General features: G+C 45.0%; 2 protein-coding genes across 2 annotated transcripts; both read right to left on the reverse strand.

Annotated features, from left to right (window-relative positions):
- Positions 1-1,068: 1,068 nt before the first annotated feature.
- On the reverse strand, positions 1,069-9,481 carry LOC135511391 (sal-like protein 3). The gene is made up of 3 exons (XM_064932919.1): positions 9,232-9,481; positions 3,492-7,255; positions 1,069-3,141 (listed from the first exon to the last, which is right to left on the reverse strand). Exons 1-3 carry the CDS (start codon positions 9,305-9,307, stop codon positions 2,794-2,796), a joined length of 4,188 nt encoding a protein of 1,395 aa, XP_064788991.1. The 5' UTR covers positions 9,308-9,481; the 3' UTR covers positions 1,069-2,793.
- Positions 9,482-14,029: 4,548 nt separating this feature from the next.
- Positions 14,030-18,848, reverse strand: LOC135506857 (mas-related G-protein coupled receptor member A-like). The gene is made up of 3 exons (XM_064926267.1): positions 18,032-18,848; positions 15,010-15,041; positions 14,030-14,170 (listed from the first exon to the last, which is right to left on the reverse strand). The coding sequence occupies exons 1-3, from the start codon at positions 18,846-18,848 to the stop codon at positions 14,030-14,032; spliced, it is 990 nt and encodes a 329-aa protein (XP_064782339.1).
- Positions 18,849-22,073: the final 3,225 nt, after the last annotated feature.

Consider the following 22,073-nt stretch of genomic DNA (forward strand, 5'->3'; position numbering starts at 1 on the left):
TAATGGCTGAGTTGGCATAAAGCCAACATTCTCCTTTATGTTATTTTGACCACTCACTTCACGTTTAACATTTTGTGGGCTCAAATCAAATCAAACGTTACTTGTCACATGTGCCAAATACAACAAGTGTAGACTTTACAAACCCTTAACTAACAGCAGTTGGCCAAACGTCTCTATCCAGTGTGCCGTTCCTCCATCATGACAACAAGCCACTGTTTTCCCTCTATGACTTTTGATTGATTCTTTAATTAGCTATTTGTCAAAACATTAAATGGAAAAATGCCTTCAACAAATTTCAAGACACTAAAAATGCTTCCATATGCAAAGTAATTTTCAACCTACAGCAGTTTGCTTCTGAAGAAAAAAACATGTTTATTTATGAACATATATTGACGAGTGTCAATTTGGCCAGTCTGAAATATGGCTTTTTCTTTGCAACTCTGCCTAGAAGGCCAGCATCCCGGAGTCGCCTCTTCACTGTTGAAGTGAGACTGGTGTTTTGCGGGTACTATTTAATGAAGCTGCCAGTTGAGGACTTGTGAGGCGTCTGTTTCTCTAATGTACTTGTCCTCTTACTCAGTTGTGCACTGGGGCCTCCTCTTTCTATTCTGGTTAGAGACCCTTTGCGCTGTTCTGTGAAGGGAGTAGTACATAGCGTTGTACGAGATCTTCAGTTCCTTGGCAATGTCTTGCATGGAATAGCCTTCAATTCCCAGAACAAGAATAGACTGACGAGTTTCAGAAGAAAGTTATTTGTTTCTAGCCATTTTGAGCCTGTAATCGAACCCACAAATGCTGATGCTCCAGATACTCACTTATTCTAAAGAAGGCCAGTTGTATTGCTTCTTCAATCAGAACAACAGTTTTCAGCTGTGCTAACATAATTGCAAAGGGGTTTTCTAATGATCAGTTAGTCTTTTAAAATGATAAACTTGGATGAGCTAACACAACGTGCCATTGGAACACAGGAGTGATGGTTGCTGATAATGGGCCTCTGTACGCCTATGTAGATATTCTATTAAATATCAGCCGTTTCCAGCTACAATAGTCATTTACAAGATTAAGAATGTCTACACTTTATTTCTTATCAATTTTATGTTATTTTAATGAACAAAACATTTGCTTTTCTTTCAAAAACAAGGTAATTTCTAACTGAGCCAAAACTTTTGAATGGTAGTGTACATTTTCCCTTTTGTGAGTGGTAAGATGAATGAGCATCAGCTAAACAGATCCACAAAGACTGCACACCCACATAATATTCAGTACCTTACTGTATGTGCCCACACTCCTAAATGTTAATTGATGCTTACACCTTGGCAATCCTTTTAACCCTCAATGACCAGTGACCACAGTCTGAGCCATCAGCCCCCCCTTTGACCTTTCTCACATACACCCTGCTCTGGTTGTCATCATGGCTGAGGGGATTAGGGTCTGAAGTGGGGACAGCTGGTCTCTCCCCCCCTCTTCCTCTTGGTTGATGTGACAGACACAGAGGAAGGCAGGAGTTTAATTGTGTTGAAAGAGAGCAGGGATTAATGACGCCTGTGTGTGAGGAAACCTGGCAAGGCCGAGGCAGTTAGAGGCTACAGACTGCTGTGCCAACACACACGCACATAGGTACATACGTACACATATGTAGCGCGCTCACACACACAAACACACACCCACTTGCACAAAAAAAGAGCCAAATGCACACTTACGATATGCACAAAACAGCTGTGTGCATCTGGCATGTTTGTGCATGTGCCATTGTATTGGTGTCACTAACAGCAGTGTGTGACAAATAAACAAATATCAAAACAGCTCTACAGGAGAATGTAGAACAGGCACGATAGAGATCCAAAACAAATAAAACAGCCACAGTCAACAACAACAACAAAAAAGAAAAGAAAAGCTTTTTTGTCTTTTTTTATCCCTCTTATTTCACAGGAAGACACTGAAAGTACAACTCACAACAATATCAGACATGGACCTCTGATTTTTCTTTTGTTATAACGATACAACATGAACCAAAGACAACGAGTTACAGAGAACGGACATCACTGTGAGACCAAACGACAATCAGCTTATTCAAAAGATCCAAAGGAAAATGGGTCACACAGGAAACTGTCTGTCCATTTCTTTCTCCACCTGGCACACAACAACCACTCCTCTGTAAATCAGCTGGAGGAAGATTCTGGGCTATTCACAAGTTCAAAAGTAAACCCAGATGACATGAAAGATGAGGTTTTATACAGTCGTAGGATGAGAGACTGCATCTCCATAGACTGCCAGGGTTGAAGCTACCATGTCAAGTTTAGTTTAGTGACCCTTACCATTCTGTTTTACCTCCTTTTATGTTGGAATGAAGGAATTGTTTATGTGAGAACAATATCACATCCTCTCTACCTTGCCTCCTTTTCCAATACATGTCTTTATCTGAGTTGATATCTATCACATAAACAGTGAGTCAGACTGTTCAGGAAAATTAGACCTAAATCTAGAGTAGAGCTCTTTGCCTAACAGAGCTCTCATTTTAGAGCCCAGCTCCAACTCTTATTGTCTTAACAGTGACTTCTGACCTCCTCAATCTTCCAATCCTGTAGTTATGTCATGTTTTTAGCATCCTTCAACTTTCTCCTCTTTTAAAAGAAAAGGCCAGGATGGCCAACTTATAGTTATCACAAATGAACTAAGCAACTTACTCACTGACAACAAACCCAACAGACTACTCAACTGAATTTGGAAGCAATACAATACAAAAGTCCCTACGGTTTGACTCAAAGGTACAGTGATGTCCATTGATAGCACCAATTACATTGACTCTAGAGTAGACCCTTCGTCAGACCCATCTTCTGAACCTCTTCCAGTGGTTGGTTCTTTCGACAGCTGGGATCTAACGGGAGATTTAGCCAATCGGGGCATCTCCCCATCCTCTCCTTGGCTACCACTGGCCGGGCCTTGTGCCGGGTCGTCTGCCGAGTTGTTGCTGGTGTTGAGGAAGGCTTGGTACTGGTTCCAGAAGCCCACATTGCTTCTGGTGGCCGGGGGATTGGAGGACGTTGTCGGTGTGTTAGCAGGAAGTCGCTCAGAGGCCGAGCGACCGCTCCGTACAGGGGGACGTGGTGCCTTGACAACCCCTCCATGATGCTTCATGTGTCCCTGTGGATGAATATGAAAATAACAGATTGTTTAAGTGCCACTCCGACCAACCTCTGAGTCCCCCTGGCTGGAAATAACATTTATATCACAAAGATTTAGCTTGACTGATTACTCTCAGTCTGGAAGGAGATTTGTCATCAGTGAATGTTTCAGGTAAATGTAACCTGATGCCTAACAAACAGATTAAAGTAGTTTTAGTAGTAATGTTGGGTTCATTGGTTGCAATGAACCCGAACCCAACACAATTCCACAGATTAATAAATAAAGCAGCTATCATGAAGTCCATAAACATAAGAGATGGCTAAGTTCTTTACGAACCCACATATCAATCAATACTTTCATCCTCTCACCTTCAGTCCACTGCGGCTGGCATACTCTTTCCCACACTCGGCACAGCTGTAGGTCTTCTTCTCAGGGCGAGACAGGGGAGGGGGGAGAGTGGTAGCCAAACTGATGGGAAAAGTGCTTTCCAGTTGGTCACCGACACCACTCATCCCATCCTCCTTCCCATGGGAGCCGAGGTACGCCCCCTGACTCGTCCTGGTGTAGGGTACATCTTTCTGAGGAACTTCCCGAGCCTCAGCATCGCTTGTGTCTGTGCTCTCTGATGGTGGTGCCATTCTCGGGTCCGTATCAGATACAAGAGCTTGGTCATGCTTTGGTGCAGCAGGTGGGGGGGTTTCGACCCTGTATTCCTCTGTGGGCTTGGGGGTTTGGAGTTTAGGGGGGTGCTCTAAGTCTGGTTTGGGTGCTGGGTGGGGTTTGGGGTGCTCTGGGCTAAGGACAGGGGTAAAGGAGGGGGCTGGGCTTGGGTGTGCTACCGGGGCACAGAGGGTTGGTGTGCTCAGTAGATCCTCCAGGTTTGATCTAGGGCCGGGGAGGAAGACATTGAGAGGAAGGGCATGCTGACCCAAAAGACAGTCTGACATCATTAGACTGGACAAGGGGGTGGTTTTGGTAACACTGGAGGAAGTGGGAGCAGGGCCAATGGTACTAATGGTTGAATCAAGGTGTTCAGCATGGTTGTCATCGTTGACTGGGGAGCCTGTATCTCCTAGAGGAGGGGGTGGGGAAGGCACACTGACAAACAGGACTGGGGGGTCTGCGCTGCCGGGCGGAGGGGTGTGTGAGGTGGAGTTTAGGAAGGAGTCAGGGGTGAGGTCAGAGGGAGGGATCAGGTCAGGGCTGGAGGAGTGAGATCTGTTAGGCTCCCAGACACACTTTGGTGATGTCACACTGACCGATACGGGGGCAGAGCCTCCCACTAGGGTTTGAAAGTGTGTGGATGCTGCTGAGCTCTTTGACTGGCTGCCTGAGGCTGCAGTGGAACTCTCAGTGGAGACCTTGGGTGTGTCATTGGACTGTGGCTGGGACTGAGACAGTGCCAGGGAATGGGTCTGGAGCTCAGAGATAGTGTCAGACTCTGCTGAGGCCCCTGACAGAGACTCTGCACCGCCCTCCGGTGGCAGCTGCCCTCCCAGGTGCATGCGAATGTGGTGCTGCAGCACCAGGGCATTTGTGAACTTGCGCTGGCACAGCGGGCAAGAGTTCTGGGCACGAGAGTTCGGCGGGCGGGCACGGTGTGTTGCCAGGTGGGACCGCAGGCTGCCCTTGGTGGAGAAGGAGCGTCCACACAGTTTACAGGGGAAGGGGCGCTCGCCCAGGTGGGTGGCCTGGTGCAGACGCAGTGCCCTGGGGCAGCTCAGCACACGCAGACACACCCCACACTGGTTGTCGGCCAGGGAGCCAGTGCTCATGATGCCAAGGCCTGGGAGCATGGCTCCTGCCAAGGCGCTGCCCCCATTTGCACTCATGCCCAGAGCGGCCACCATCTCCCTGGTGAAGTTGGAGACAGAGGTGGGGGCATGGGTGGAGGACGGTGGGGTTGCCATCACATAAGTGCTGGAGGTGCTGGCGCCCATGAGGCCGCTGCTGAACAACCCAGTAGAGGCCATGCTGCTGTGGGAGGTCTCCCCTGAGGAGGAGGCCCAGGGAGAGGAGGTGGGAGGCTCTTTCTCCAGCTTCTCCACCAGCCGCTGCAGCTTGGAGGTGTCTGAGGTGGGGGTAGAGGCGGAGGGGGAGGAGGTGGAGGCGTGGGCTTTGGGGTAGTGGGAGAAGGGGAAGGAGAGCTGAGAGTGGGTGGAGGAGAGGTGGGAGGAGCCTTGGGCAGGGGGTGGAGGGCGGAGCAGGCCCAGGGCAGGGTGTTGGTGGGGGGAGCCAGAGGGGAAGAGGAGTTTAGGGAGGTGGGCCAACTGGGAGTAAGCAGAGTGCGACATCATGGGAGGGTGAGGGGGCGTGTTCTCATCAAAGCGTTGCTGCTTTGCCCCCTTGAAGAACCCAGCGATGGCAGAGGTGGACAAGGATGGGACAGAGAGGAGGGAGGAGGACACAGAGGAGGAAGAGGAGGATGTGAGTGAGGAAGCAGCTGAGGATATGGATGCAGCAGCGGCTGCAGCAGCAGCTTGGTTGAGCCGCAGGAGAGAGTGGGCGGTGGAGATGAGGGCCAGGTCCACACTGGGGGGAAGGGGGAGAGAGGTGGGGGGAGCACTGGTGGATGCCCCCAGAGAGAAGCCCCCTCCGGCACCTCCCACCTCCATACCGTCTCCATACGGGTCATCCTCAGCCCGCCGTTTACGACGTCTCTGAGCCTGTGCTGCACTGATACTCAGTCCAATGCTGCTCATGGGCTGACCCTGGGGCTCAGACCCCCCCGCTGGTCCCATGCCTGGCCCAAACAGGGAAGGGGGGAGAAGGGAGAGCGAGAGCTCTGGGTTCTGCTCGCGGTGGCGGAGGAAATGCACCTTGAGGTTGCCGCGGGTGGTGAAGCGGCTGAGGCAGACAGGGCACTGGTAGGGTCTCTCGCCCGTGTGGGAGCGCAGGTGGATTTGCAGGGATGAGTCACTGCTGAATAGCTTTCCACAGAACCGACAGGCATGCTGGAGACGCCCCAGGGAGGAGGACGAGGACCCTGATGAGGAGACAGACAGGTGGGGCTCCTGAAAGGAGGGGGGTGCCATAGAGGCAGTGGTGGGCAGGGGTGGGGTGAGGAAGGACAGGCCACCGTGGCCGCTGGCTGAGGTGGTGTTGGGGGATTTCTCATGGAGGTAACGGGTAGGCAAGGCCAGGGAGAGGGCCAGGGGGTAGTTGGACGAGGCCATGGTAGAGATGGCCGAGGAGGCAGAGGAGGAAGAAGACGAGGAGGAAGGGCGGACACTGGTCCCAGGGTAAAGATAAGACCCTGTAGCCCCTCCTGCACCCTCCATCTGGGTCTTGTGTGGCCGCAGGACATGGGACAGGGGGTGGCTGGGCTTGGAGGGCTTGGAGGCAGGCTGGGGAGGGAGCAGGGAGGAGAAGCAGGCCAGGAGAGGAGCTACAGAGCTGGGAGGCTGGATGGGTGTAGGCTGGGGAGGACTGGAGGCCCTCTCACTGCCCTCCAGACAGAGCTGGGGAAAAGGAGGCAGGAGGATCTGGGGCGCCTCCAGGCCACAGGAGGCCCCGCCCAGCCGCAGCACCTGCCTGCAGATCTCCTCCGTCATCTGCATCTGGTGGATCTGCCTCTGCTGCAGCACTCGCAGCTCATCCAGAATCACCGCAATGCTCAGGTGGGCACGGGGCGGGGCTGCAGAGGCAGCACCCGGGCTGGGGGAGGGTGTCACAGGGCTGGGAGGGCCCTCTGGCACAGGGCTGGGGCTACCAGGGTGGGGCGGAGGGCAGAGGGAGGCTGAGGAAGAGGATGAGGATGAGGAAGTGGTAGTGGTGGCTGACACGCCCAGTTTGGGAGAGGCCATGATAGAGCGGGGAGGGTGGGTCTGACTGGAGGTCGATGTGGAGGTGTTGGGGAGGTGCAGGCCTGTCTGAGAGAAGAGGGAGGGGTGGGGGAAGTCAGGGGAGAGGGAGGACTGGGGGTCTGTGAAGGAGATGGGGCAGGAGGTGGGCTGGCAGGGGCAGCAGGAGAGGGGGGAGCCCTCACTGGGTAGAGAGCGGGTGTGAAGCCCCCAAAAGTAGGGATGTGGAGCCAGGGGTGGCTGGTAACTCTGAGGAGAGGAAGAAGATGATGAAGAAGAGGAATCTGTGGTCAGAGGAAAGGAGGATAACTTCACTGCCAACTGGTCACCTGAGAAAAGAAGCGAAAGCAGACAAGAGAGAGAAAGTTGAATTAGTTATTGTCTTACTGAGCATGACAGAGCTTTGCATCTACTTTACACACTGTTACCACGTTCACTTATATAAAACTCAGGGAAGTCTGTTTGAACAGTGAGCACTACTCAGAATGCCCTTTTTGTGAGTGTTTTCCACAGGTCGACCTTATCACGGGCAGCAGGGTAGCCTAGTGGTTAGAGCGTTGGACTAGTAACCGAAAGGTTGCAAGTTCTAATCTCCGAGCTGACAAGGTACAAATCTGTCGTTCTGCCCCCGAACAGGCAGTTAACCCACTGTTTCTAGGCCGTCATTGAAAATAAGAATTTGTTCTTAACTAACTTGCCTAGTAAAATAGAGGTAAAAAAAAAACTTTAAAAAAACACTCTGATGATGGTCAGTAGATAGCACAGAAATGCAACTCTGGCAAATCATAGAGGTAACAACAACCAGATAGAAGAGAATGGCCCTCTTAAAATTGTGATTTTGCAAGTAGTGGCAGATAGGTAGAAGCACAACAGCTAAGGACTGAAGCCCTCAGATAACAACTATACATTATGAGACCATTCTGTCAGGTGAACTCCTGATCCAGATCCAATTTCACATTGTTCTCTTCTCCATCACCTCATCCTCCAAACTCCCCCTCATTCATAATTTTCAAACTCCCCCTCCCCTTTTCTTTCCTCTTCACTTCATTCTTTATCCTCTCCGTCTTCGTCTGCACCCCCCCCAACTTACACCATGAGCAGCCTACCTTGTTTCCACGGCAACACTGAGGACAATGGACCCTAAAACTGCTTACAACCCTGACCCCTGAAAAAGACATGGAAACCATACATAGACATGCACATGCACTCTATCACACACTACTCTCTCTCCTCTCTCTGTCTTTCTTTCTCTTCATTCATTTTGTCTTTCATCTCTTGGTGCACCCTTCCCCCATTACCCTGTAGGGTATCAGGGGGTCAGGCTGTAATTGGCTGGCATACTTGACCTTAAGAACACTGGGGTCACATTCTTTCTCCTAGATTCTGGGCCAGAGGTGGAGGCAAAATAAAGCACACAGGCTACCAGACAAGAAAACAAACAGACAATCAACAACCACACTTCCCTAACACACACACATACTTGAAATTCATTATTTGAATCCACAAACACACACACACCTTCATATTCAAACACAATATTACTACACCCTATCACTACAATGTTACTACACTATTAGACCCCACTAGCCCTGTGTGACTGGTCACAGCCCCACAAGCACATATAGACACACACACAAACACACTTGGAGATTCACAATAATTCTTGTGTATGTTCATACCTCACTACTCAACCACAAAGCCCAGATGGACAATGGGGTTGCATGCTATTGCAGTTACACCTTGTACAGCACATATCATGGTCACCAGTTCCTCTGCCATCTCCCTTTCATTGCTAAGTCTCCCAAAACTTGGAATTATAGAGTTGATAAGGGTTAAATAAATAAATAAAATCTTGAATACACTGTATTGCCTCTAAGTTCTCATGTATTTTCTATTCTTTATATGCCCACTAACTGGGTGGTCTGTGTCTCTGAGCCTGGAAATAGGAGGGTTGGTGAGGGGAGTGATCAAAATAAGATCAGAAAACAGAAAACAACAACTCCTAAGACACCATAAATTAAATAATAATACATTATTGCTTACATTAATAAAAGGAACATCAAAGCACCGCCATAACTTTAGATTTTGAACTGTCAGTGATGGGAGTCAACATGTTCAATCAAACTATCACAAAAACTGTCCAGATGACATGTAGAATATACTGCCCCTTTACGTTTATTTTATATGCATGTGCCACTACACAATCACTGTTATGTAGAGAAAATAAGGGCATTAACTACCCCCCATACTAATAGCTACTGTATTCTATTGTTAACTTGCATATCAATAGTAGTCAATTTCTCACCATGCTCTAATATCTGAGAGGCTGAAGGGAGCGGGCTCATGAGCTGCTGGGGCCGTTTCTGTTTCCGACGAGACATGCTTCAGCTGCACATGGGCCAACAGAATGCTTTCATTTTTTCTCCCTGCACACTGAAAAAGTAGTTAACTAAATTGTCCGAATTAGAAGCGATGCGCGGGTGAATTTTCCGCCACAAATGTTCAACTCCGTTGGTGGCATCTTGGTGTAAAAGAGAACAACGTGTGAAGACTACAGTCATATGTGTCAATTTCTCTCAACAAGTCTTCTTTTCTCAAACTCACCGTTAGACCCCCCCCTCCTCCTCCTCCTCCTCCCACAAAACACACACGCACACACACACAGTCCTCTTGTTCAACCACTACATTTGCATTCAAATGGCGAATGAACACTTCTTTTGAGCCATGACTCCCTCCTCACTCCACTTGCCTCCTTCTAGTAACCCACCTCACCCACAAAAGCCATCACGTTCTGTCCTTCAGATAAACACAATCGTGAGTATCCCAAGTGCTGTCTTTGATTTCAATATATACAAAAGTTTTGATTTTAGTATATTCTAAAGTTTTGATTTCAGTATATTCTAAAGTTTTGATTTCAGTATATACTAAAGTTTTGATTTCAGTATGTTTTCACTATATAATAAAGTTTTGATTTCAGTATATGCTAAAGTTTTTTTGATTTCAGTATATACTAAAGTTTTGATTTCAGTATATACTAAAGTTTTGCGTCCCCATGTGCTACATGTATGGTCCCTATACATTTGATGAAGAACAGACCAATTAATTTACACCTCTCCCTTGATTAGATGTTTCTCTTTATATTGTATACAACGTGTGTGTGTGCGCGCGCGCGAGTGTTTGGGTACAAGTAGGCCTACCCATAAAATAGCATCCTCCCTTCATTATGTATGTCCTATTCAAGTAGGTATATCCAGTCAATTGCTTGGAAAGGATGATTGGCGGACGGTGATTGGTGGAACCCGAACTTGGAATTCGAATGACCTCTCTACCAGCTTTCGGATGCACGAGCCCCATTAACAGGCCCCTGAATGAACAGGAATTCGCAACAATGGGGCTAGGACACAGCTGAATGAGCATCACCCTCTGCGAGCCTCTCGAATACACAGGACCACTGACGCGACGCACAATGCTTCCTTTTCAAACTCGAGCTCTACTGCTTACCACGTGGAAAGGTAATGAAAAAGAGGGATAGTCAGATTGAGGGAAAAAAATATATATTTTTTACTGAACCTACCCGTATACATTTGGTCCCCTGTGAGTCAAATATTCTCTAGCCACAACAAGCGGTAAATTACTGTACGTAATTTCAACTCTACGATTATAGGCCTTGAGTCTTTACTGCTGGATGGAGGAACGATACCACGCACGCATTTTACATCAAGCTATTTTTTTAAACTAGGCAAGTTCTTATTTTCAATGACGACCTAGGAACAGGAACTGCCTTGTTCAGGGGCAGAACGACAGCTTTTTACCTTGTCAGCTCGGGGTTCAATCTTGTAACCTTTCGGTTACTAGTCCAACGCTCTAACCACTGGGATACCTGCCTCCCCAATTGCATACACACATTATATAGACTATACTGCAGGCCTGTTACACAATCGATTTGCAATGACGTTTACACAAACCAAACTGGAAACAAGACAATACGGTAAAGAAATGCCGGGCCTTAGGCATGGTTACCTACCATATAGGCTAAACCCCAGTGGCCACATATGGGTACAAGCTCAGTTCCCTGTGTTATACTTAAATGTATCACATAGGCCAACATGAAACACTTACATAAATGTAAAGTGTACAGTAGGTCTAGGCTAGCCTATATTGTATCAAATGTGTGTTTATGATTGTGCGTAATTCTGCGAATGTTTGTACATGAATAATGCGAATTCTTTGCTCTGATGATTTTGACCGTGTCCTCCTGGTCTGCACACAGGCCCGCACATCTTGGGCGGACATCGCCCCCAAATACACACAAACACAGGCTTAACTGTGTTGCACCCTCAGTTTTACTTAATAATTGAAAATCTATTGATAACATCAATCTTGTACATATCAAGAAATTCAATTAGAATTTATCATTGTGGATTGTAGGCCTATACAAACATCTAAATATTAAAATAAGAAAGCCTGGTATTCACCAAGCCTATTTAAGTGTATCTATAAAATACACTCTTAGAAAAAAGGGTTCTTCGTCTGACCATAGGATAACCCTTTTTGGTTCCAGGTAGAACCCTCTAGAAATTATTCTACTTGGAACCCGAAAGAGTTATACCGGGAACCAACATGTTTTATTTAAAGGGTTATCCTATGTAGACAGTCGAAGAACACATGTAGGTTCTAGTTAGAACCTTTTTTTCTTAGTGTAGATTTCCGATTCACAGTTGGCACCATATGCTTTGAGTCAATAACGATACAAAAAATATATTTAGGGGCCTATTTGTCATAATAACCCACATTTGTAATCCTTGCCTCCCATAATTTGTGTATTGAAAAGGGAATTTATGGTTTGATCAACGTGTCTATGCTGCCGGATAGTGATGTATGTCCTGATTTGACTGTTTGATATGGCCTACACATTCATTAGCCTTACATTTTAGAATTCCCATTTCAGAGGCTTACGATATATTTAGACAGCGTTTTATAGCTAGAAAAATATTTATAAGGTTTATACTAAGAAACATTTCAATCTGTTGTCCGTGTTTCGCAAACTATTTCATTCTATTAAAACATCGCCTATTGTGCCAACAAAGCATTTGTGTTTTTCGTTCCATCGCACCGTGAAATTTAAAGCAACGATCTAACATTTTCATACTAGTCAGAACAGCGCTATAACTTCTGCTGTCCCGCTACTGTACCGGCGACCTGTTGCATGCCTGCGCGCGCACTGATCATAACAAGTTATGATTTCATAAATTATTATGACTGCCCTAAAATATCGCTTCAAATTGCTCATATCCCTACTTTGCGTCGTCGACATGAATAAGATAAAGGAAATTACTCACCATGTATGAATCGATTATATTTGATAGTGGTTTACAAAATGATAAAATATGTTGTGCAATAGGCTACGTCTCCCAGTCGGGACATCAACATAGCCTTTTCCGGCATACAGCCACAAAGATGCGCAGTCGTCCCTTTGACAGCCGGGCGGAACACCGCATTGTTAAATTATTTATTTATATCTTCGCCGTGAATTGAGACTATTTGATATCGTAAATGTAGTCCATCAATTCATTGTTTTGACTGACCCAGAGAAACAGCCGGGGGAGGAGATAAGCTACTATGCGGTAACGAAAGGGAATTGGATTAGTGTTTCTGTCATCCTCCTCCCCTTCCCCATTCAACCCTCTTTGTAGACTATTTGGCGAGGGCGGCCTGCTTCTCGGCCTGCGTCTGTGGTCTCTGCGGAACTGACGGCTGTCTGTTTGGCGGTCTGTCCCTCCTATCCGGACTCTCTCCCTTTATAATTAATGACATTCGTCGCCACCGTGACTTGGCCTTGGACACAGTCTGACCCTGACTAGACGAGCCTACCCACTGAGCATTTTTACCGCCTCGCATATTGCTCTGAAAACCACAAATGTATCGAATTAAATCATCTTCCCGTATTAGCCCATTGTGCAAATCCAGTGTAACACCCAGGCACAATTTGGATAAGGCCCAGCCTACCCCTAGAAGTTACAATGGAGGAATGTTATTTTTCCACCTGGCTATCTTTTGTGGTCACATTATAATGGTCCTATGTGTCTCCTTAGAATATAACCTTATATTTTATTCTAAATGCGTACATAGTAGGCTACATAGAGGAAATTCATTAAAGACAATGAAAATAATGCAGTAAGCCTCCAGCAAAATATGCAGCACATTTAAATGGCAAATGAAGATGTTAACAATAGTCAGTGCCACTACCTAACTTTTTGTAGTCAAAATATAATCCCACATCTCAGACAATTACAGGTCTATGAAAATATAATGCCCCTATTCAGGCTTTGGTCAGACATGTAGGTCTACTGAACTCCCCACCAATGCAACTGTTATTATCAGGCTGTGTAGGCCAATATATTACTAGTAAACCCAGTAGATAGTCTTGCATTGTGTTTTAGATGGTAGTCACACTTGCATGTTCAAGGAGGGTGTATTTGGTCTACACCAGCCAAGCCGCAGGCAGTAGTAATTTATGAAATCTAAAACCTTCATGAAGAGGAATGTGTCCACTAGGTGGCTCACTAACATGAAAAACAAGGTTGTGTTTCAGCCATTGAATGCATGGGCACATTCGAGCGGATCACTTTTGTCAAGTTGGTGGCCATCGTTGGTCCCGCCTTTCAAAGTTTGTTGCATTATGGGGATACAAATTGTCTGACTTGCACCTACATGTGGACTGCATGAACTTGACTAAAATCATGTGACCAAAGGTCATGAAGTTTTGACTGAAGTCGACTGCAAGCTTCACCAACTTTATCTTGCAGCGATCGCCTGCATTGTGGGAGGCTCCTTTGTCAACTAATCATTAGGGTGTTTGTGTTTGACCCACACGAACGTGACCAAAGACCTGACTGAAACAGGAACCAACTCTGCTGCATTTCATGTTTGTAATGGATATGTAGAAATTAATGTGATATTTGATTGTACAATGTAGCATACACACATATATTATACATGTTTATTTCAACATTATAAAGAACAACTTTTATTAACAATGGCAACACTGGCACTGCCATGTCATTGTCCAACTTTCGGCTGTCACATATGCACCTCGCCTGACTTCACTCCCTGAATATCGCTTTTACCATCAACTCAATCCTCTCCAGAAGCTCTATGACCTGAGTGACATTGAGGATGTGATATCTGTTGTCACTCTTCCTGAGGAGCCACTGGAGGGCTCTCCCATCACTCTCAATGAACTGCTGTATGGAGGTGTCACCCATTGTGTCACACCAGCTGAATATCACCAGAGCGTTGACCTCAGGTGGGCTTCAGTGAAGGCAACACCTGCAGCAATGACTAGAAGGATGGCATGGGGTCGAGGGGGACACAAAGACCAGCCATTCACGGTAAGGCCTACCATGTTCAGGTGTTCCTCCACAGCTCCCCTGCTGTTATCGTCCAGTATTGAGTACAAATCAATGAACAGGAGGAAGGCATGGGGGGCCTGGGGGACTCAGAGACACACTGTGCACTATCTCTGTCATCACCAGTTCCAGGATCTCCACGGAGAGAAGGTCTTCCACCATCCTAGAGTTTCCACTACGGCGAGTTGCCACTTTCCCCCGACGTCCCCCTGTCTCCTTACATTGTCCACGGTCTCGCTGTTGATTTCAGACTCAACTCGGGCAGGTATGGTGTTGCCTGCCAGACACTTATCAGCCCTTTCTTACCCAGGAGAATGATCCGCATCTCTGGGAGGTGATTTGGGTCAGTCATCTCTGTCTGTCCCAGGGAAACACAGTACTGCGGCTCCTCGGCTGTGGAGCGCACTTGAGGTCACTGTCAGGGCTGCAGAGTCTCTGGCCTCGTTTAAGGCACAGCTAAAGACTGGGCTGTTCAGAAAAGCTTTCCAAGGATCTTCTATGCTAATTCTGCTTGACAACACCTGTATATAGCTTTGATTGTTGTCTGCTTACAATGTTTTGTTTTTATTGCCACCCCTAAAGATTCTTATAAATAAAAGCAAACAAAATTACATTTGCATTAACATTAATATATTTGCATTACTTTAAGTTAATCTCATTTTAAGGAAGTATACGGTATTGTGGCCTTCCATGGCGTCCTGTTTCACTGGGGAATAAAAAGGAGGTAACACGAATGTGAAATTGCTTTGTCATCCATTACCATGGGAAAATGCAAAGAACTCAAACAAAAAGAGACAAATGGTTGTTGACCTTCATAAATCAGGCAATGGGTACAAAAAAAGGCTTTTTTTTCTCTGCTGAACTTATTTAGGCTTGCCACAACAAAGGGGTTGAATACGTATTGAATCAAGACATTTAAACTTTACATTTTTAGTTAGTTTGTAAGAATGTCTAGGCCAGTGACACATCTCAATTTAATCTATTTTAAATTGGGTTGTGAATATTTTCTGAAGGTACCGTACATCCAAAGTACAATTCTATAATGTGTTGTATTTTGTTGAGTGAATGGTCAGAACATTTTCTCTGTTAATTCACAATGCCTGAATTCTCTTGTGCTGTGTTACCAGTGAGTTCGGCTGAATACCTGAGGGTATCTGATTGGCTGACAGAGGGGATGTCTGGAAATGCACCACAGATGTTTCGGGATATAGGACCAGTGAATATAAGTCCAGTGAGTCTCATATGAGACCAGTGGGTCCAGTGAAGTGGAGAGATGGGACAACAAGTTATATTTTAGAAGGAAAAAATACACTTTTTAAATCTTGAAAGTGAACCCTTTAATCCACACCACCACACCATGTCAATTTATTTAGCTAGTTTGACGAAAACCGAAGCTGATTATGTCATGTAGGCCTTTTTTTATTGTGAAATTGACTAATGTTGAAAACATTAGTGAAATCAAGTAACATTTTACAGAGGAAACATCAGCTTTATAAATATTGAACGTGAAACCTGTTATTGATATGGTCATACTCTACGTACCATACCACCAAAAATTAACTTTATCTCATGTATTTTAATTCTGAAGTTGCATAATGTTCTTTCTACATGTACAGTCTTACCATGATTTTCTGTGTACTTCGTTTGGTGATCATCATAGAGACATAATAAAAGTAAAGGACTTTGTAGATCTGTATGACTGGCATATACAGTGGGGCAAAAAAGTATTTAGTCAGCCACAAATTGTGCAAGTCTTCCGACTTCAAAAGGTGAGAGAGGCCTGTATTTTCCATCATAGGTACACTTCAACTATGACAGACAAAATGAGGGGGAAAATCCAGAAAATCACATTTGTAGGATTTTTAATGAATTTATTTGCAAATTATGGTGGAAAATAAGTATTTGGTCACCGACAAACAAGCAAGATTTCTGGCTCTCAGACCTGTAACTTCTTCTTTAAGAGGCTCCTCTGTCCTCCACTCGTTACCAGTATTAATGGCACCCGTTTGAACTTGTTATCAGTATAAAAGACAGTCCACAACCTGTCCACAACCTCAAACAGTCACACTCCAAACTCCACTGTGGCCAAGACCAAAGAGCTGTCAAAGGACACCAGAAACAAAATTGTAGACCTGCACCAGGCTGGGAAGACTGAATCTGCAATAGGTAAGCAGCTTGGTTTGAAGAAATCAACTGTGGGAGCAATTATTAGGAAATGGAAGACATACAAGACCACTGATAATCTCCCTCGATCTGGGGCTCCACGCAAGATCTCACCCCGTGGGGTCAAAATGATCACAAGAACGGTGAGCAAAAATCCCAGAACCACACGGGGGGACCTAGTGAATGACCTGCAGAGAGCTGGGACCAAAGTAACAAAGCCTACCATCAGTAACACACTACGCCGCCAGGGACTCAAATCCTGCAGTGCCAGACGTGTCCCCCTGCTTAAGCCAGTACATGTCCAGCCTGTCTGAAGTTTGCTAGAGAAAATTTGGATGATCCAGAAGAAGATTGGGAGAATGTCATATGGTCAGATGAAACCAAAATAGAACTTTTTGGTAAAAACTCAACTCGTCGTGTTTGGAGGACAAAGAATGCTGAGTTGCATCCAAAGAACACCATACCTACTGTGAAGCATGGGGGTGGAAACATCATGTTTTGGGGCTGTTTCTCTACAAAGGGACCAGGACGACTGATCCGTGTAAAGGAAAGAATGAATGGGGCCATGTATCGTGAGATTTTGAGTGAAAACCTCCTTCCATCAGCAAGGGCATTGAAGATGAAACGTGACTGGGTCTTTCAGCATGACAATGATCCCAAACACACTGCAATGGAGGAGTGGCTTTGTAAGAAGCATTTCAAGGTCCTGGAGTGTCCTAGCCAGTCTCCAGATCTCAACCCCATAGAAAATCTTTGGAGGGAGTTGAAAGTCTGTGTTGCCCAGCAACAGCCCCAAAACATCACTGCGAGGAGATCACTAGAGGAGATCTGCTTGGAGGAATGGGCCAAAATACCAGCAACAGTGTGTGAAAACCTTGTGAAGACTTACAGAAAACGTTTGACCTCTGTCATTGCCAACAAAGGGTATATAACAAAGTATTGAGAAACTTTTGTTATTGACCAAATACTTATTTTCCACCATAATTTGCATATAAATTCATAAAAAATCACTACAATGTGATTTTCTGGATTTTTTTTCTCATTTTGTCTGTCATAGTTGAAGTATACTTATGATGAAAATTACAGGCCTCTCATCTTTATAAGTGGGAGAACTTGCACAATTTGGTGGCTGACTAAATACTTTTTTGCCCCACTGTAGGTAGGTTCCATGTGACATATTGTATATTAACATTTCTGATACATTGACTGTCACCTTGTTATAGTATTTAAGTGTTTTTGTGATACAAAATAAATGTCTATTTTTGCAAATATGAAATGTTTTTTTTCTCTGCATAAGTTGGTGCAGTGCTGAGACAGTTCCCCCGTACTGTAGAACTTGGTGCCCACATAGAAATACAAAATAAATTAACCACACAAATATGAGAGGATAGGAAAGTACCATAGCAGAAAGCCATGTGAGTGAAACATTGGACGTTTTCATTGCACAAAATAATGTTCTCAGACACGATCAACTGGCTAGTCATAGGCCAGTCTGTGTGTCTCCCTGATCAGTCTGTCTACTGCTCCTGTTACCATCTCCCACATTGAGCAGCCTCCTGCAGCAGGGGAAGGCATCCACAGTGTCTCTGAGGTCCCTCCTCATGAAGATATAGAGAAAGCAGTCAGTGAGAGGGCTTAGGTACAACAAGGCACTGGTTATCACAGAGGACAGGTCCCTGACTGGGTCTGACACTGAGGGGGCATGGGGCTTGATGGAGTAGTACAGATTCCTGATGCTGTACGGGAGGAAGAGGAGTGTATAACTGCCCAGGACCAGACCCAGAGTTCCCAGAATCCTTCTCCTTCTTTCTGCCCCCCTGAAAGCCATACTCCTGGAGAGGGCCCTCTGAGTGACCAAGAACAGCAACACCAGGAAAGGGGCAGGCAACAGGGAGATGGTAGAGAAAATTGTCAGTGAGTACCGCATGTCGATCAAGAATATGTAATCAAAGGTAACGTAAACCAGTGCCAGTGCCCAGAGGCTCAGAGAGACCAGGGTGGAGTTTTTCACTGAGCGTCGGAGGCGGTACCACAGAGGACAGACCACCACCATGTACCTCTCCAGGGAGATCAACAACATGAAGCCCAGGCTGGTGCAGAGGCCCAGGCGAACAAAGATCCTTGACAGGCAGCGGGCCATCATGAAAGGCAAACATGTGGTGTCAAAGAACCTACTGAAAATGAAGACCAGCGTCATGGTGATCTGGAGAAGGTCTGAGATGAGCAGGTTGATCACGTAGACAGGAGCCACTCGGCCGGCTTTGACCAAACTGAACAGGGCATAACTGGCCAGACAGACGGCAGGAAATCCTATGAGGAATATGAGCCAGTCCACCACGATACCTATCATGTTTGCGTAGTAGGGTGGATCCAGACCACATGGAAAGGCAGTGGTGTCGTTAAAGTCAATCATCTGATTACCGATGAGTAGTATTTTTTTTTTAAAGCTAAAAAGTAGAGAAATGTCCTTTCCTGGTAATTTGAGATTTATAGGTTAGAGTCCTTACTTGGTGATGGATGGAGCAGTGATCAGCTTTGAAGAGGGTGATTGTCTTACCCAACCCCTCTACAATTCCCTGTGAGAAGTGAAAATAATTGAAGTACAAAAAGGTTACATTCTTCAACACTTCAATTACTGTTTTTGCTCATCTGTTGCTTTACTGCAAATTGCCTCCCATCTAAGATGGTGAAACTCCTCCCTATATAATCCCTAGATGTTTTACTCTGTTTTACATGGTTATGTGCTTACCTAGTCTCTCCGCGTCTGTCAATACTAGTCACGTTTTGTCCTCTCTCTCTAGACAACATTTAGTTATTAAGACTTATCCACATCCTGGGCAGAACCATTCCAGTACTTCCCCTGCTGTCATTATTACATAGAAACATGCAAACCATGTTTACCATTTTAAGGTCAGTGCTAGAGAAGTAAGTCAGGGGACTGACATCACTCTGTCTGCTGTTCTGGTGTTTCTCTTCCTTCCTATCCATCTCGCTCAGTCAATAATAGGCTATCAGGTTAGACATATTTGTTTATATCCATTTTGTGCATATTGTAAAACAGTGACTGGTTGGCCTGACAAAATGATAACACATATATACTGATGGCATAAAGCAGATGCCATAAAAACATAGATGATGAGCATATGCAAATAACAAAGGGTTTATAAAGACAGCATGCTCACCCCTATTGTTGTCAACCATGTCACATTGTGGCCAAAAAGGCACAGCTCAAAGCTGAATAGTGAGCTTTGCAGTGAAATGTAAATATTTGAGTCTATTGGAAGTTTAAAAAAGCATCTAAAGTTTGTAATTTCCACTTTGAAATGTCAGATGAAAAATGTATAAACGCCTACAAAAATGTCCATAAATAATAATCTACATAATAAGTCAAATTTCTTGTTGCTGCAAGATTATTTTCCTGTTTTAGCAAACTGTGCTCAAATTAAGATCCTACACCTGTAGTTGTAGAGCAACACAAATGTGGTCACTTAGGCCGTCACACTCTCTCTGTCTCTCTCGCTCTCTCGGTGCCTCTCAACAGGCTAAAGTGTTTTTCAGCTCATCTGAAAACTCAAGAAAAATAAATAAGCTACCCACTCTGCACAAACTGGTTAAAACAACATTGTTTCAACTTAATTTTTCAATGTATTTTGACGTGGAATCTAAGTGGAAAATACATTGGATTTTGAGTGCAAAATTTCAACCACAGGATTATGTCATCATGTTAACCAATTTTCAACATAGACAAATCTTGTATAAAATATGTTGAATTTGTACCTTTGAAACAATGTCAGATCTTCAACATAATATCCACTATACAAAAAAAACTACAGGCTGGGCAGCACCTCCTACTTAACTCTTTCTTGAACTGCACTGTTGGTTAAGGGCTTGTAAATAAGCATTTCACGGTAAGGTCTACTACACCTGTTCTATTCGGTACATGTGACAAAGTTTGATTTGATTTATCTACAGATATCCCTTCCCATCCAGGGTTTTAACCAAGCCCAGCCAAGCTTACAGTGGCTTGCAAAATTATTCACCCCTTGGCATTTTTCCTATTTTGTTGCCTTGCAACCTGGAATTAAAATTGATTTTTTGGGGGTTTGTGTCATTTGATTTACACAACATGCCTACCATTTTGAAGATGCAATATACTTTTTATTTTGAAATAAACAAGAAATACAGAAAAGCAGAACTTGAGCGTACCAGGGTAGCCAAGTGGTTAGAGCGTTGGACTAGTAACCGGAAGGTTGCAAGTTCAAACCCCTGAGCTGACATGGTACAAAATCTGTTGTTCTGCCTCTGAACAGGCAGTTTAACCCACTGTTCCTAGGCCGTCATTGAAAATAAGAATTTGTTCTTAACTGACTTGCCTAGTTAAATAAAGGTCTAAAAAAAAATCAATACTTTGTAGAGCCATCTTTTGCAGCAATTACAGCTGCAAGTCTCTTGGGGCATATCTCTATAAACTTGGCACATCTAGCCACTGGGATTTTTGTCCATTCTTCAAGGCAAAACTGCTCCAGCTCCTTCAATTTGGATGGGTTCCACTGGTGTACAGCAATCTTCAAGTCATACTACAGATTCTTAATTGGATTGAGATCTGGGCTTTGAGTAGGCCATTCCTAGACATTTAGATGTTTCCCCTTAAACCACTCGAGCGTTGCTTTAGCAGTATGCAAAGGGTCATTATCCTGCTGGAAGGTGAACCTTCATCCCAATCTCAAATCTCTGGAAGAGTGAAACGGGTTTCCCTCAAGAATTTCCCTATATATAAAACACCATCCATCATTCTTTCAATTCTGACCAGTTTCCCAGTCCCTGCCGATGGAAAAACATTGGTGTTCTCGGGGTGATGAAAGGTGTTGGTTTTGCGCCAGACATAGAATTTTCCTTGATGGTCAAACAGCTCAATTTTAGTCTCATCTGACCAGAGTACCTTCTTCCATATATTTGAGGAGTCTCTCACATGCCTTTTGGCAAACACTAAAAGTGTTTGCTTATTTTTTTCTTTATGCAATGGCTTTTTTCTGGCCACTCTTCCGTAAAGCCCAGCTCTGTGGAGTGTATGGCTTCAAGTGGTCCTATGGACAGATACTACAATCTCCGCTGTGGAGCTTTGCAGCTCCTTCAAGGTTATCTTTGGTCTCTTTGTTGCCTCTCTGATTAATGCCCTCCTTGCCTGGTCTGTGAGTTTTGGTGGGCGGCCCTCTCTTGGCAGGTTTGTTGTGGTGCCATATTCTTTCCATTTTTTAATAATGGATTTAATGGTGCTCCGTGGGATGTTCAAAGTTTCTGATATTTTTTATAACCCAACCCTGGTCTGTACTTCTCTACAACTTTGTCCTTGACCTGTTTGGAGAGCTCCTTGGTCTTCATAGTGCAGCTTGCTTGATGGTGCCCCTTGCTTAGTGGTGTTGCAGACTCTGGGGCCTTTCAGAACAGGTGTATATAAACTGAGATCATGTGACAGATCATGTGAAACTTAGATTGCACGCAGGTGGACTTTATTTATCTAATTATGTGACTTCTGAAGGTAATTGGTTGCACCAGATGTTATTGAGGGGCTTCATAG

This window comes from Oncorhynchus masou, chromosome 3 (genome assembly GCF_036934945.1).
Source record: "Oncorhynchus masou masou isolate Uvic2021 chromosome 3, UVic_Omas_1.1, whole genome shotgun sequence".
Classification (NCBI taxonomy): Eukaryota; Metazoa; Chordata; class Actinopteri; order Salmoniformes; family Salmonidae; genus Oncorhynchus; species Oncorhynchus masou.

Bases quoted from the DNA above. Each gene is read 5' to 3' on its own strand.
- LOC135511391 (XM_064932919.1), bottom strand. From the start codon at position 9,307: ATGTCTCGTCGGAAACAGAAACGGCCCCAGCAGCTCATGAGCCCGCTC. The intron at 7,256-9,231 runs GTGAGAAATTGA...TTCTTTTCTCAG, and splicing joins CTCTCAGATATTAGAGCATG to GTGACCAGTTGGCAGTGAAG. The intron at 3,142-3,491 runs GTGAGAGGATGA...ATTCATCCACAG, and splicing joins CCAGCCGCAGTGGACTGAAG to GGACACATGAAGCATCATGG.
- LOC135506857 (XM_064926267.1), bottom strand. From the start codon at position 18,848: ATGATAGGTATCGTGGTGGACTGGCTCATATTCCTCATAGGATTTCCT. The intron at 15,042-18,031 runs GTAACAGGAGCA...TTTATTCCCCAG, and splicing joins GCTGCTCAATGTGGGAGATG to TGAAACAGGACGCCATGGAA. The intron at 14,171-15,009 runs GTATACTTCCTT...ACCTCCATACAG, and splicing joins CCATGGAAGGCCACAATACC to CAGTTCATTGAGAGTGATGG.